Raw genomic sequence first — 17126 nt, forward strand, 5'->3', positions numbered from 1 at the left:
CTGCTCACACACGCCTGCAAAGCCCTCCATAACACCCTACCACAATACCCCAACAAAAGAATCTCCTTCCACGCCCCCAAGAGAAACCGGCTCTGCTCTGCCAACCTAGCCCTTGCCGAGGTCCCCTGGATCCACAGAGCCAGAACGGGTGGCAGAACCTACTCCTACTACACAGCCAAGACCTGGAAGAAAATCCCTCTCAGGCATCAGACGAAGCCCTACACTGCAGTCTTCAGTAAGGACTTTAAGACCTGGCTCTTCGGATTACCTCGAAGCTGCCCGAACCCCCCTTCGCCCCAGCGCCTTGAGACCCTCACGGGTGAGTAGTGCACTCTACAAATCCCTGATTGATTGATTGATTGATTGAAAGAATAAACAGTAAGTGGGAATTTCTACATTGCACTTTTCTTCATCAACCTCTGTCAATAAAATACATCTGAAAGTATCTCACATGAGGCATGTACATCTCACACATAAACAGACCACAGAAATGTTACAGATATGTCATCTTAAAACTTGCTAGTTATGATGTAACAATGTCCATTGCAGATCAAGAGGCACACGCGCACACTCCCTGGTGAGCTCCTTCAGTCTACAACCCACTAGAGTGAGAGTTGATGTCAATGGATGTGATGCTAATGGATGGCCAGATGAGCGCATGGCATTTCTCTATAGGTCAAGATGGATGGAGAGAATACTCCCCGAGCTGCTATCTGCTGTAGCTTGTGTTGAGCTATTTACAACGCTGTTGTAATGATGTTTACACTGCTCATGTTGTCGCAGGCTGGACTTCTCCCCACGAACATCCCAGGGATGGCGAAACACTTGTGAACAGAAAGTTGGGACTTAGATGGCAGTTATGCCGGCTGATGGCTTGTTTTCTTTTATTGGTGTTAATATTATAATAAACTCTTAATTATTGATTAATATCCGTGTTGGGTCATCAAAACAAATATACATACAGATGTATGTGAAAATGGTGACGAAGCAAGACCCTAACAATTACTTCTTTCTTATATTTGTGAGCAGTGTTGTTCGGTGGGCATGAGGGCCAATCTATTGCAGCTGGTGTCTACTCATTAGCCATCATCATAATAACTTTATTTCCATCTCCAATATCATAAAAGTGCAACACATATAAGAATCAAGCAAAACCACCCTCACGGAGCTTACAAAGTGTCAGAGATCCAATGGAACTATGCAATGATAAAACCAAGCAGTCGAAATGCCAATCTAAATATACATTGCATAGTGGGATTAAAATGCATATAGCCTCCATATTTTAATGCAAGATTACTAATTATTCAGTCTCCTTGTCAATTTCTAAGTTTGCCATGGTGGCTTCAGCTAGCAAGGCTGTGTTGAGATCCTGAAAATGTGCTCTTTCCTTTCACCTCACAGCGATTCATGAAGAGGCTTGGTCAGATTCCACTAGTGACATTACTGAGCCAACCATTCCCCAGCGACTCCACTTTTCCTCTAAAAAACATATCACCTCCACCTACTTCAGTGGGGCACCAAATAAAACACCAATCACTTGCTGCAGGATGAGAGATATGCAGAGTGCTCTCAAACTCAGCTAGCAAACAAATGTGAGTGGGTTACACATTACCTTACCAATGAGGTGGTTGTCACCTAGTGACCAAAAGGAAGCAGAGGAGTGCTAAAAATCCAAGCCCAAGGGGCCGTCAAATACAGGCTCCTCCTTTATTATTTTCGTGTTTTGCTGGAACAAGGAACGCAGGAGGTCTCTGTCAGGCTTTGATCATCATTGAAGCTTCTTGACCTTCTTTGCTAGGACTTCAAGCTATGTTGCCTTCATCGTGGGATTCCTCTGAAGATAAGGAGTTGGTGGCTCCTAGCTATGGCGTTCTGTATTCTCCTGCATTCGGCATCAGGAGATGGTCATCCTCCCCCACAGTATGCCGGTGGAGGGAAGCGTCTGCAGACTGGAGCATGGACATTGCAAGTGGCCTTGCACATGTGCGGTGGAGTAGGGAGATTCTGTGCAAGTGCGTCCTTTCATTTTGAACTCGCGGGATCAGCATGCTTCTTCCACCTCCTAAGGATCACTTTAGGGAAGGTTGTAGTAGTTGATCTGTTCTGCAGGTATTTTGAGAGCTTGGCATTTTGTTGTGGATAAAGAATGCTGAAACACTCTAATAAATGAAGGTATGCCTCCCCTGCTCCTTCATCTTCCTGCTCTCCTGATCCTTCCTCTCCACCTCTCAAGTGCCGGAGAGATGGCAGAGAGGCTGGGGAGGAAAAATTCAACAAGTTGTATCTGTAGACCCTAGCTGACATTAATAGGTTTGTTGCTGGCTTGAGACTTCAGCTGAGTCTCTTCTAAGGCAGTTTTAGAGGCGGTCTAATGTTGGTTTGCCAATCCATCAATTCATCATCAATGTTGTTAAACAATAATGCAATGACTCTGATAGCATTATACTTCCAGAATCTATGGTCAAGCTGTACTCTCTGGAGAAGTGGACAATATGTTACCAGACAATGTACACATGAATCTCTTTGTGACTAGTAAGCTGGGTCGGTCTTCCAAAGCGGAAGAAAATATTGTAAAGGATCCATGGGATAAGAAAGTTGACTCTGCACTTAAGAAAGTCTTCTAGGGCTCTCACATTGCTCTGAGGGTTGTGATTTATGGTGCATACTCTGTGTAATGCCAGATTAAAAACAAGCATTTGCAATGCAATCGGTCTCGCCTTTGGGACCCTATATGTATTTAGTTATTCAGCACATTAACCTAGGTGCTGAAACATCTACTGTTCTTTAACATGGAGGGAAAGTAAGCACCAAACTGCGTGACACACCAGGTATGGGAACACATGGAGAGAAATTGTGCCTTTCAGTGGATAATGGTATAGTCCAAAGCTCAGTTTTTAATATAAAATCAGTGCCTTCGGTGGTCATATCGCTGATGATACAAGATTGGAAAAAAATATTATTGTTTACGGGTGCTTGTGGAAGAATTTCTATGGACTGGAATCTAGAGAATGCTAAAGTTTTCCTGGTGCAGACAGAAGCTACATGAAGGCTGGGTTTGTTTTGAGCGTGAGGTACCAAGAGCACCTCGAGCTGAGCCACAGCTAGGCATCTGGCTAGAGCTTGACTCGAAACCTTTGTGGCTCACCCACCCCTATCACATAATGGCAATTTAGAGGACTAAGGCATAGGAAGAATATGATTTAAACCTAAAATAACTTCACAACTTACTGACCACGTCATGTTCATCTGATTCCCCCTATGTCCTCATTACAGCACCCCTGACCCACACCATGATAGCATCAGTGCGGTATTAGGCCTTGCCACAGGCTATACCTTTTGGCCCCATTGGCATTGGTTTTAGCTATGATTTATGGCCGCTGTTAATCCAGCTATATATTGTAAAGTGAGGTTGAAGACTACACGATAAACGCAACAGTAAGAAATGAAAGAATGTGAAAGAAAGAAGTAAGATGGAATCAACAAATAATAGTGGAAGGATATAAAATAGACTGGGAATAATGTAATTAGTGATGGAAAATAAAAGTATGAAAAGAAAGAATGAAAAAAAACAAGAACATTGTAGTTAATATGAGTGCTGGGGGCTGTAGGAAAGATTAAGCAAGCTATAGCTTGTAATAATAGTGCTGAGATGACCTGCTACGTGCCCCAGGAATCGAACCGTGAGCCTTGTGCTACGAAGTTAACTGCTGTAGCTGCTGCGCTATACTTCATGTCGATAAAAGTACTGCAGAAAATAAAAGTTTAAATAATGTCACATGAGTAAAAGCTCTTTAAAAAGTTTACGCACCTTGTAACAAAAAGCGAAAATTTTGCGTGTTATTAAAATTTTGTGGCAATGTTAACAAGAGTTGTTAACCTGCACGCATACACTGTGTTTAAACAGACACAAGATCCTGTAAATAAGCCGGAGCTTGTGGCCGTTGCGCTAAACTTCATGTCAATGAAGCCACAGTGAAATTAAAGTTTAAATAAGGCTATACTAGTGCAGGTTTTTCCAAAAGCTTACGCACCATGTTACAGAAAAGTATAGTGTGCGTATGAGAAAAATGTGGCAATGTTTAGTTACACCTAATCTCAAATAACTAAACTTCACCTGCTGGTAACAAAAATAGTTTGTTTTGTAAAAATGCTAAGCATAGCAAAAACTCTACATGTAGCATACACCCGGATGCTAAAGTAAACAAGCAAACAAATCCCCCCGGCCCTCACTTACCACATGCCGTCTACCTCCGGCCACAGAAACGCTGGAGCACGCACACCGCAAGTCGGCCTGGAGCGCGCCTCGGAAGAGACGCGGGAGGACAGGAGGGTGATGCCGTGAACGTGCACGTTGGTGTTCCCGCGCTTTCACAGACCTGAGTCGGCTCGTGCCCAGGTCTGGATCGGCTCGTGCCCAGCTCTGTCTCCCTTGGGAGGGAGCAAGGCGACTATAAGTCTCGTTGGCGGCAGCGCTTCGCGCTGCAACACCAGCGAGACCTAAAAAATCAAAGCTGTTCAAGAGGATGTGAACAGTCTACTCGTGCTTGAGGATATGAGGCATCGGATAGAGTTCCTTTAAGACATTTTATTCGATGTGATCAGGTCAGCAGCCCTAGCAGGTGGAGCATTCAGTGCGTCTAAAAGTTATTTGGGCCTCAAAGACTGAAATACTGATGCTGCTCAGAGGGCGACAGCCCTAAAGATGCCATTCGTAGCCTATTGACTCCTTGGAGCTGAGCTGGAGGATAAGTTACACCAGATTTTTAAGGGGAGGAATCATTTTTCATCCTTTCAGTGGCAACCAGCAAGAGGTTCCAGTTCATCGAAATCCAGGTCTTCTTTTCATCAAGGGAAGACCTCTTCCTTGAAATCCTATTGGAAGCAGAAACAGGTCACAAGAACCAGCATTCCTGATTATGCCGAGACAAGGGATTCTCTATAAAGGTTGGAGGTCAGAGTAAGCAATTTGCTTCAGATTGGCAAGGAATCCCAACGGGTTTATTGGGTATTTGAGGTAGTCAAGAACTAATACTTGATTGACGAATATTGTCTGGTAATTGACCTAAAGAACATCAACAATTTCATTCAGAGCATCCAATTTAAGATGGAAACCTTGCAATTTCATCTGAAACACTTTCTGATAACTTTGGACCTCACAGATGCTTATCTGCACATTTCTATTGTAGATTGCCACACAGTATCCTGAGGTTCGCAGTAGGAAATCACCATTAGTAGATCAAAATCCTCTCTTTTGGTCCTGAGAGTTTTTACAAAAATGTAGGCTCCAGTGGCAGCTCATCTACATTTACAAGGAATTCCAGGATTTTCATATCTAAACAACTGATTACTTCATGCTCCATAGGTGGAAGGAACAATTCAGATTTGGAATCATACAAAAATGACCATCATACATGTGGGTCTCCTCCTCAATATTTCAAAGTGCCAACTACCGCCTTCCAGAGATCTGGTGTTCATTGGTGCTCACTTCAGAACAGACCTGGGAAAGGTCTTTCTCCCAGAAGAGAGGATTTTACTTCTTCAGTCAGTGATCCTCATATTGCTGTCCATGTTAGAGGCTCCAGACAGGTTACGGTTAGAGGTCCTGAGCTATAAGGCAGAGTGTGTTCACAAAGACTAGTGGGCGAGACTTCATCTGCACCCTCTCCTGTGGCATATCAACAACTTCTAGTCATCAGCATGACATCCATTAATCGAAGGGACAAGCTGGTTACACAACCTCCAGATGTCATGGTGAGTCTAACCTGGTGGCTAGATGTGGAGACTTTGCCAAGAGGGGATAAGATTCTCAAAGAGCCTGACAACAGATGCCAGTCATGTTGGCCGAGGAGCCGTTGTCTACAACAAGAGCTATCAGTTCAAGTGGTCGACAGAGAATTGTGAATCATTGAAGTGGAGGGAGCTGGTGGCAATTTCCAAACATTGAAAGTCTTTCAGATCCTTTTGCTTCACAAAAATGTGTTGGTCAAGACAGACAAACAGTGTCAGTTTCCTCCATAAATCATCTAGGGAGTACCCTGTCCATGAGTCTCAATAAGGTGGCAGTTCAATTGACTACTTGGGCAGAGAAGAACTTGTTGACTCTTGCAGCAGTTCACATCAGAGGAGTGGACAATGTAATGGTGGACACTGTAAGCAGGAAGTCCTTGTGTTCACAGGAACTCTCATTTTCCACAATACTATTCGGGAGAGTGAACATGAGGTTTGGCAGACCTTACCTCGACCTGTTTATAATGAAGAACAGTTCTTTCCTTCGCTGGGTGTGCTCCAGGATTCCACTGAAGAGAGCTTGGGGAGGACGAACACTAGTGATGAAGTGGCCCAAGCAGCTTCTTTGCGTCCTTTTCTCCATTTTGCCTGATATAGAAGGTTCTCTCCAAGCTACAAGAGTGGAAAGCAGATCTGGAGTTGGTGATTTCCTTTTGGTCATTGAGATTGTAATTCCCTTAGCTTAATCCCTGACATTTCGACAGGCTTAGCTACTTCCGCAATCTCTATCTCCTCTATAACCTTCTATTCCATCTCTCCCTCTGCAATACATATTATTGGTTTTAGAAGTCCAATTTAACAGCCACATGATTTTCTCCTAGATTGGCGGAGGTAATTCAGAACTTTAGGAGGCCTTCCACATTAAAATCATATTCTAAACATTAAAAGTCCTTCAATAAGTGGTATCTGTTCACAATTTTTTTTAAAACAATTTTTATTATTATTCAAAGCAAACATAGAGCATACAAAAAATCACTGTGTGCATACATAGAGAGTGGTAAATATAGGATCCAGATACAAAAACACATGATAGGAAGTATTACATTTATGGCAATTAGATACACCCCGCGCCCGTCAGCAATATCTGTTCACAATTTTACTGCTCCATCTTGTGAATTCTCTGTGGTTTTACACTTTCTCCTGAGTGGATTTCACCTTAATCTTTCCTTTTCAACCTTGAAGTCTCAGTAGTTTGCAATCATGGCTTTTATGGAATTTTCTCAACCTAGAGTGGTGGTGGATTCTCTAATATCTATATTGTTTAAGAGTTTTCCAGTGGCTGATCTTGTTTTACATCCTCTCTCTCCTGCATAGGATCTTCTTTTTGTATTAAGGTCTTTACATATTCATCCATTTGAGTCACTGGAGGAGATGGTAAGAATATTTCTATCTTATAAGATCCTTTTCTTGGTGGCAATTGCATTGGCATATAGAATTGGAGAATTAGGTGACTTGAGGTGTTGTCCTCCTTTTATCAGGTTTATCAGATGATGTGGTTATTAAACCTAGTACTGCCTTTATTCCAAAAGTTAACTCTGTTTTTAATAGGTTTTAAGAGATTATTCTTCTTCTTTTCCTGTTCTTCCACTTCTGTTGCTCAAGACAAAATGTTGCGTTCCTTAGATGTTAAAAGAGCTCTCTCAATTATATTGACAGGTCTCAACATTGCAGAAATACTGATCATATGTTCGTAATGTTTGGTCAATCTAGAAGAGGTAAGAAAGCAACAACAATTAATTTTAACAACTGTACCAAGTTAATCATTTTGCTTTCAGGACAAGGGAGTACGGTAAATATGCCTGTTCAATGAAGATCTACAAGCAAGATGGCTACTTGCTGGTCAGAATTGCTGGAAATATCTATCCATGAGATTTGCAGAGTGGCAACATGCAGGCCAAGTGTTCTGAAGAAGGCACCCAGGGGTGGCACTTTTATGCATGGCACTAGCTTGTGAATAGGGGTAACTCCCTCACCAATAGTATGAAATTTCCCTAATGCAATCCTACACACTTTAACATCATTTCCTAGCAGTTTGGCACTAGCAATTCTACAGTGCCCTGCTCTGCCAAAATTCAACATGGCAGAACCTTTCTTCCTCTGGTCAGAGCTCTAGGCACAGTGCTGCGATGTGGCAAAGGAAGCGAGGGACTATGCCTGCAAAATCAGTTCTGCAACAGGATTTTCTCCCATTGGGATTGGTGATCTTCTGAATACTTAGACAACAGCAAGGCAGGCCTAGGTGTGATTTACATCTGCCTGTGACAGGGCTGCCTCTTTCAAGCTTGTACAGTTGGTGGGCACATCCCCCAGGTCATCCTGTCAGGAGAAGGTCACATCTCCTCCCACCCAAGGCATTTTTGTTCACTTTCCTGGGAATAATTCCCACCCCACTATGTTGCCAGGTGATAGTTGGGGATTAACTCGCTCAAAGGGCTACTAGAGGCTTTGGGCAGGTTAATGTTAACTATCTAAAAGTGGCATTTTCAAAATAGTAATTTAAAATTCAACTTTACCATCAGATTGGATTTTACATTTCTATTAATTTGAGTCCTTAAACCACTGTTCTAGCTATTCCCAAACTGAAGTGTGGTATTATAAGTTGTTATAATGTAACCCAGAGAATTTCTATGGGAGTGCCAACCTTGCCACCATGAAAACCGCCTTTGGGGATTTTTCACTGCCAGGACATGTAAAACTTAACTACATGTGTCCTACTTTTTAAATACCGTAAACCCAGCCCTTTTGGGCACTTAAGGCCTACCTTGGGGACTACCTATAAGTATTAAAAATAAAGGTTTATGCTTGGCAAAAGGTTTATTTTGCCAGGGCATATTTACAGTTTAAAGACTGTACAACTAGACTACAGTGCAGGCACAGAGTCCTGTTTTCACTTATTAATTTACTGGTAGCACTATAAATGCTGCAGTCCACTGGTGACACCAAAGTTACAGGCCCTGGCTACACAGAGTTCTATATACTAGGAATTTATAGGGACATTAAATCTGCCAATCAGGGATTAGCCAATTCTACATTTTTTTAGGGGCCAGAGCACTTACACTGGGCACTGGACGGCAGCGCCCCAGTGTTCAGAGTCCATGCACCAGCAGTAAAATCCAGAAAAAAGTGGAGGGTGACCAAATAAACAAGCATTGAAAATGCTATAGGTCTCGTCTTTGATTAAGTTAAAGCCATTTGCTTTGCTAATGGTATTTTATAGCAAAGAAAATGGCTTTAACTTAATGAAAGGCAAGACCTATTGCATTTTTAATGCTTGTTCTTATATGCATCTATATAGATTTAATGTCAGTAAAAGCAAATGTGGACCAATAATAGATATTATTAACAGTAACTGTACTAACACATTTACACATTTATTATGTGGTAGAGGGAAATCTACATGAGAACAGAAAATTTATTACTTTTGTTGCGAAAGGCGGGGGATCATGAACCATATATTATTTGTGTGACTTACACAGTGCTTTCGTGTGTTTTAACCCCTTGGTCGCGGGGGTAGTTCTCCCGCTGTGCTGGGGGGCGCGCACAGCGCCCCTGTGCTCAGGACGAGCTCAGCTCGTCATGAGCCACGGTGGCCGTGTGCCTCGTCACGGCCACACCCGTTTGTGTGGAACGTTCAGCACAGTGGGGGAATTAGCCCCACGTGCGAGCGTTGGAGCCGTTATGACGAGCTCAGCTTGTCGTAAGCACACGGCAACCGTGGCTCTTGACGAGCTTAGCTCGTCATAAGCATGGGAGGGGCTAAAGCAGCTTCATTAGTAAATTATAGTACTTTCTAGAATATATTATGTTGTAGTCAGTAGTCATAGTAAACGTAACTGTCAGTGAAAACTTATCTCCAGCATATGCATACACACACATTCAGACACAGACACACACATCAATACACACACAGGTGTACATGTAGCGTGCCTCACTGAGAAACAGTGTTATGCCAGTAAATTGGTGTGTATTTTAAGGCAGAAGTGCAAAAGCCTGGGCTTAAGAACAGGGCAATAAACAGAAGCACTATATTTAAATAGACAGCATGCATGGAACCTGTGAAGCGCTCGTTTTTGGCACTAGGATGATATAATCGTACATTATACAAGGATGACACTGATTGGTCCAGGTATTTGTAGATCTGACTAACAATGGCAGCGGGTGTAGCGAAAAGGAACATTGCCAGTGGGTGGGGGTCACAGACACCTCCACAATGGGAACAGTGGAGGCAAGACCTTGACTGGTGCCAGAGGGCCGAAGAAACTATTTATAATAGTAGGGGCTGCACTAAGAAATGGAGGAAAATCTGGGGGCCTTAGCTGAAATACAGGGAGACAGAGAGAGAGAGAGCCTGGGGCATAAATACAGCACTTTGATGTCCCACTTGTGTCCTCAAATGTTTTAATCTGTATATCACATTGCTATTCCTTGGCATGCTGTTTGAACAATGTCTGCCATTGTATGGTATTATGAGCTATGTTAATAAAAAGAGTAAAAAAAAAAAGCCAATGGGGAAATATGGTTTCACGATTTATTTCTTCAAAGACTGCCACTTTGTTGTTCTAAAATGTTGTCATGTCTAAAAGTGTCCTCCTACATGCCAAACAACAAGTACCATAATGCAAAGTTTGGTTGAACTACTCACTAGAGTTTTGCAATCATTTCTTCGCATGGCGTTTTATGTAAGGTAAAGGCAGTGTGGGTCTTTAATAAGGTGAGTGTGTGTGTGTGTGTGTGTGTGTGTGTGTGTGTGTGTATAGCGCTCCTTTGACAGAAACCCAGTAATGCGTGAGAAGGGGGCAGAGGTCACACTGGCTTGGTATTTCATGATGGCGGCATCCATGACAGCCAGGGGGAACTCGGTAGGCTAGAGCTAGTGGCGGCCATCTTTGAATAACTATATTATTTCCTCGATACGATAGATACAGGAATATGGAGACAGGCGGGACAACATTGAATAGGCTTTTACTTTAGATTATAAAGTCATCGTGTTTTTATTTAGTGTCCCATAGTTGTCTGTGCTCCAATATTAATTAAATAGATATAGTCAAGTTTTGTATTTAAGGCCGTCTGGTAGCATCCGAGTAGTCCTAAACTGAAGTAAAGTGAAAGAGCCCATTGCATGTTCTCTTTTACACCTGTGCCCCCTGCTCAAAGCCCACCTTCTCTGGGAAAGCAGAGGTATTCCAACATGGCCGCCGCGCGCGTCGCTACCGCAGCGTCCTTCTTCAATGTCTATGACGCAGACAAGGTGGCCGCGCGCTGCAGCCGAGCCCCACAGGGACAGCCATGGAGGGAGACCAGGCGCAGCTCCGCAACGTGAGTGCGGGCAGAAGGGCGGAGGGTGTGCTCACTGGGCATGGCGGGGCACTGTAGTCTAAAAGGAATGTCCCCTGGATGCGGTTGGGAGGGGGTACCTTAGATCCCAATGGCGCACACCTCAGAGGGCATGGACACTGGACCCTCTCCAGGGAGGGCCTTCCTCATCTCTGTTAAGGACTGCAGTGGCCGCCCTGCACCTAAATGAAGACCTGACTCCAGAATCAAAAGTGCCAGTTTAACTCGGGGGCTGAAATTGAACTATAGAAGTGCAGGTACTCCATGTCCAGAGCACCTCTGTGCTCCTGAGAAGTGCTGGCCCTCTCCCATTAAACGTGATTAGCCCCTGCTGACAGGTGCAGGTATTCTCCCTTTCACTAATGGAGTGCAAGCACTCAGTACCTGTCAAGTTAAAATACTGGCTTAATGGAGAAATGAGAATACAGGCGCACAGCAATTAAGTTTCAAAGGGAAAACCAAGTGGGCGTTGTAGACAAATACATTGTGCAAATAGAAACATGAACAGCATCGCGAACACAACATGACAGGCGTATAATGGTATATACAAGTACATGAATTACTGGATTAAAGAAAGAAGGGGGCGCTCTTCCTAGTGTGAAGGGGAAATGATCACGAGACCTTGTGAGAAGGGAACAATCACTGGATCACCTGGACAATCACCGGATGACATGGAAAGGGCACTGGACCTTGGGCGAATGAATTATGCAACTGGTGCTAATGATGGTTTATTAACCACTGGGAATAAATGTCATAGTGCCTCCTTTTCAAAACCAAAAATCATGACTTGCAACTGACCCTAACGTTCCAACTGTTGATACTCTCGTTAATAAATCGAGGGTTATTAGCGAGACTGGAACTGTCTGTCCTCTTAGTCTAAGGTGATCTATAAACAGTACATTACTGTATTTTTACAGTTATCTCCTCATTGTTTATTAAAGAAATGTAGTTTCATTACAGAAAGTAAAGTAGTTACTCAAATAGATTACCAAGCTCTCCAAAATAAAGCTCAAAAAGCTCTCCGGGCAGAGCAATAAAGCTTAACTCAAATGTCTCAGACAGAGCAAATATCTGCTATCAAAACATCTGAGCCAAAGTTTGCAGCAAAAAATGTAAGCAAAATCCATGTAAACCTGGGTTTCTCTGGGAGGGACGAGAGGCAGGGGGAGAGGAGGGGAGGGGACAGTCAGGTTGGCGCTCCGCACATTTCCTTTCCTCGTATTGTGGTGGTATAGTCATACTGTGCAACCTCTCAGCTACAGGTGCGCAACGGCTGCCCAAGAGAAGAACCTGTATATAGTGTTGAGAGATGGCTTTTGGGAGACCCATCGGCACATAAAGTCCTATATGGACGGGCTAATACCCAGGCCCTCCCTTCGATCACAAGTGTGGTTCTTGAAGTATGGCGACAGTTTCTTCGCCGTATCTGCTGGCTAAATAGGCTTACAAGCAGTGCCTCACTATGCTGCAACCGCCTTCTTAAACAATTCCAAGGCTTTCAAGGATGGAACCCAATTAAGATTTCTACATTGGGGGGGGGGGGGAAGTCCTACAGGGCACTGCTCTTAAATCCTTCTCAGGCATACAGAGGGAATATTCTATGCCATGCACCCAAATTTATAAATATTTACAGTTCCGTTACGCACTTCTTACCTATCTCAAAAACCTCATGGACCGCCCTGAATTCAGCCAACTGGAGGGAAAACGTCTTATGGGTGGCCTGCAAGATCATAAAATCTCTAAAATATATCAAACCGTAGTTACCCACAGTGCATCATATCTAGAGTCCCTTCGAGAGGCTTGGCAGGCTGATATCGGCCTAATCGATATTGATGACTGGAGCAAGGCTCTGGAGTCCCTTGGAGGAGCTGCCATCTCATCACGATTGTGGCTGATACAGCTAAAATATTTACAAAGAATATATTTTACCCAGGTACAGCTTTATAGAGCTGGGCTCATTGCGTCTCCTACATGTTTATGCTGTGGAGCAGAAGAGGCCACCTTTCTACATACGGTGAGGACCTGCACAGTGCTAGACAAATTCTGGAAGGGAGTTCATAGATGCTTATCTGAGGTACTGGGTGGCCAATTGGCAATGCACCACAAATAGCCCTACGTCATGTTGCAGAAGATATTGGGGGCAATAGATATAAGCACCACTTGTTGTTCTTAGGGTTAACCCTGGCCCAACAAGATATCACACGCTCCTGGAAAACACCCCCTGCACCACTATTAGGGGTTTGGAAACGGGGCTTAGACTTTTGCATGGGATTGGAAGAACCCATCTTCAAGGCCCGGAGCTGCCCTCAGAAACACACACGTATATGGCAGCGTTGGGCAGACTATAGAGGAATTGTACTGACCCCTCTGACTCCCTCACCCACCTTAATGGATATGCTATCTCCCCCATAACACTGCTTTAATATATACTGTCGCCAAATTACTGATTGTGTAGATAGTCCAGTCCCTGGATATGTTCTCGGCCTATCTTGCAAAATTATAATGTTGTCTGGAGTCTTCTGAGAAGCTGGGTGAGCATCCCATCGTAGAGAGTGATGTAGTCGAGGGGCTGGTTCTGGGGGCCTGGGTAACGGTCTTTCTGGTGCTTCTTGGGATCCATTTGAAGATTTTACAGAGTATGCATAGGGTTTGGAAGCAGGAAGAGGCAACAGAGTTGACTTGTCATTTCATGGTCAGTTGGTTGTCGAGAATGAAGCTGAGGTTGCATGCATGGTTGGTCAGTGTGAATCCTAGTTCTTCTAGCCACCAGTTGTGTTTTCATTTGGAGGTGTTCTTCCCAAAGATCAGTACCTCCGTTTTATCAAAGTTTAGTTTAAGGAAGCTGTCTCTCTTCCAGTTGGCTACGTTGGTCATGGTGTTGAGGAAATTTGTTCTAGTGTTGGAAGGGTCATCGGTGAGTGAGAGGATGAGCTGGGTGTCCGTGTAGAAGATAATGTTGAGACTGTGGGCCCTGATAATGTTTGCGAGGGGGAGCATGTTGAACAAGGTGGCCCTGAGGGATGATCCTTGGAACACGCTGCATATGATGCCCTTGGGGGCAGAGTTGAATGGTGTAAGACATACTCTGAGTGCATCCTGACATTAATGAAGGGATCCTCTTGAGGGCATGATGTTCGATGCTGATTTTGTGGAGTCTGTTGAAGAGGGTGTAGTGGGAGACTGTGTCAAATGCTGCAGAGAGGTCGAGGAGGATCAGGGCCCCCATTTCTCCTCGGTCAAGGAGGACCTTGATGTCAGTGGCGGCGATCAGTGTAGTCTCAGTGCTGTGGTTGGCACAGGATCCTGATTGTGAGGCATTGAGCAGGTGGTTTCATTCAAGGTGGTCGGGGAGTTGATGGCTTTCTCAAGAACTGTTGCTGGTTATGGGAGCAGGTAAATTGGTCGGTAGTTTAGGAGGTTGATGCGATTGATGAGTGCTTCTTAAGGAGGGGTCTGACCTCTGCATGTTTCCATTCATCTGGGAAGGTAGCCGTGGCGATGGAGGTTTTTAGGATATTGGTGAGTTCCGTGCCAATCAGGTTGCCTTTGAGGTTGAAGAGGTGGTGGGGGCAGGGGTCAGTAGGTGTACCGAAGTGGATGGAGAACATGATGGTGGTGTGAATGTCAAGTGGCGCCCATGTTGTTATGGCAGGGCATTTTTCACCGGTTGGATGCGGTTGTTTAGCTGATTGTGGTGGGATGGAGGTCGAAGTTGATGTAGATGGTGGCAATCTTGCTGTGGAAATGGTCAGAGACCGAGTCGCAGAGTTGCGGGATAAGGTGAACATTGTTTTCTGTGGCTGCTGGGTTGGAGAATTCCTTGATGATTTTGAAAAGTTTATTAGTATGGTTTGCCGTGGCGTCGATGCAGTCGGTGAGGGCCGCCCTTTTGGCCTCCTTGAAGTGCCGGTGATAGTCGCTGAGGTCTGTTTTGTGCGCAGCTCTGTCGGAGGGATCTTTGGTGATGGGCCATCGCTTTTCGAGTCGTAAGCAGTTCCGCTTGGTGGTTCGGAGCTCAGAGGTGTACCAGCCGGCTTTCCTTGAGGTTTTGTTAGTTTTGTTCTGTTTCAATGGAGTAACTCTTGTCGATGCTGTTGCTGATCCTGGCAGAGAAGTTGCGGATGGGCTGGTTAAGGTCGGTTGACATGTCGGGAGATGTGGCGCTGAGGGTTTGTGTCCATTGGCTCTTGGTTACCTTGTTCCCGCTACGGTGGGTGGTACTGTGGTGGTGTGTTGAGCAGTGGAGATGGTAAGGTGGACGATAAAGTGGTCGTTCTAAGTGAGCTCAGTGGTGTGGGGGAATTTGATACTGTCGCTGGAGGAGAAGATGGTGTCAAGTCTGTGCTATGTGGGTGGGTTCAGTGACTAGTTGTGTGAGGCCAAGGTTGTTGAGGTTCTCCAGACGGGAGGTGGAATTGGGGCCCTTGGTGTCCTCTATGTGGAAGTTGAGTTCGCCGAGCAGGACGCAGTTGAGGGAGTGGATGGGGAGTGGGGCAATGAAGTTGGCAATGGCTTTACAGAAGGCTGGTTGGGGTCCCAGTGGTTTGTATGCAAGGGTGCCTCCTATTGTGGTCTTGGTGTCGGTTTGTAGTAGGAAATTGAGGTGCTCCATGAGTGTTGTTGGGTTGTTGTTCATCGTGGTGCATTGGATGGATTCCTTGTATTTTATCGCGATTTCTCCACCTTGTTTGTGGGGGCGGTCTTGGTGTATCAGCTTGTAACTGTCGGGAGGGGTGATGGTGGGGTTGAGCCACGTCTTGGGCGAGGGTGGCGATGGTGTTTCAGATCTCTGGGGCACGTTTGCTGAGGGATCATATGTTGAGCAGGATGCATTGGAGTGGTTCCAAGTTGTTGGTGGTCTTCTGGGTTTGAAGTGTGTCCCGACAGATCTGGGGAAGGGGTATGACACACTATGACTTTGCCCTTTTAAAGAATTTGGCAGGACTATTGAATAGTGGGGCTTTGTTTTTTTTAAATTTTATTTTATCGTGCAAGTGAAACAAAATAGGTAGTCAATAAATAAGCAACTCTGAGGGTCTTCCCTTATTTTCTTATCCTCGTTGTGGGAGTTCCCAAGGAGTACAGTGGTTTCCGCCTCTCTCTCCGAAGGATCCGCGTTATAGGAAAGAAAAATGAAAACCAAGGATCAATATTGGGGAACTTTCTTCAGGACGATAACAGGGACGGGGTGTGAGGGACGCACCAAGCTCCGCCACCATGTGACAGAACAACCGGTGACCACCCTCCACCCTTTATTCGTTCCCTCCCTGTGAAAACACAACCCCCCGTATGCGGCGACGTACCTGCGCCAGCCACGCTCCTCCTGGAGTGTGGCGGGACGTCGCGTGGCGTATCTGGTGTCCTCTAGTCTTCGGGTCGGTTGGCATCTTGGCGGACTTTTCGGACCCTTCTACCGGTCGGCGGCTTCCTTCCTTCTCTCCTGGCGTCTTCGGGTAGGCTCTCTGGTCTCCACGCTGGAATCCCGGCAAGCGCCACTGCATATTCGGCGTCTTCCGCCTTAACCACCGGCTCGCTCTGGGATAGGGTGGTTTGTGCTGACTTCGCCTCGGGGCACTCCTCCTGTGGACCTGCTTTGCTTTCCTTAAAGGGGCCGCTTACACCCTGTGTAGGAAGTGGTGGTACATCAATATTCCGGTCGGACGAGTCTCGAACCCCGAAGACCTCCTGACACATCCCCCCCCCCTTAAGATTTCCCTGATTGGGGTAAAGAGGGTAACAGGACAGATAGTCAGCGTTCCCTTGTTCAGTACCTTTATGGTGGCGGACCTCGAACTGAAATGGTTGGAGAGCCAAGAACCATTGAAGTACATGATCATTACAACCTTTTTTTCCTTTGGAGCCAAATTAAAGAGGCATGGTCAGTACATAGTATGAAGGATCTACCCTCAAGGTAATAACGTAGTTTCTCAATTCCCCACTTAACCGCCAGACAATCCTTCTCTATAGTGGGATAAACCTTCTCTCTTGGAAATAACTTCCTACTG

General features: G+C 45.1%; 1 protein-coding gene across 1 annotated transcript in view; it reads left to right on the forward strand.

Moving 5' to 3' along the window:
* Positions 1-10979: 10979 nt before the first annotated feature.
* TIMM10B (translocase of inner mitochondrial membrane 10B) overlaps positions 10980-17126 on the forward strand; it is a 50492-nt gene continuing 44345 nt past the window's right edge. Inside the window, exon 1 of the mRNA XM_078656288.1 lies at positions 10980-11103. Coding sequence (XP_078512414.1) covers positions 11074-11103 — 30 coding nt within the window. The 5' untranslated portion in view covers positions 10980-11073. The remainder of the gene's footprint in view (positions 11104-17126) is intronic.

The sequence above is a fragment of the Lissotriton helveticus genome, chromosome 8 (genome assembly GCF_964261635.1).
Source record: "Lissotriton helveticus chromosome 8, aLisHel1.1, whole genome shotgun sequence".
NCBI classification, from domain to species: domain Eukaryota; kingdom Metazoa; phylum Chordata; class Amphibia; order Caudata; family Salamandridae; genus Lissotriton; species Lissotriton helveticus.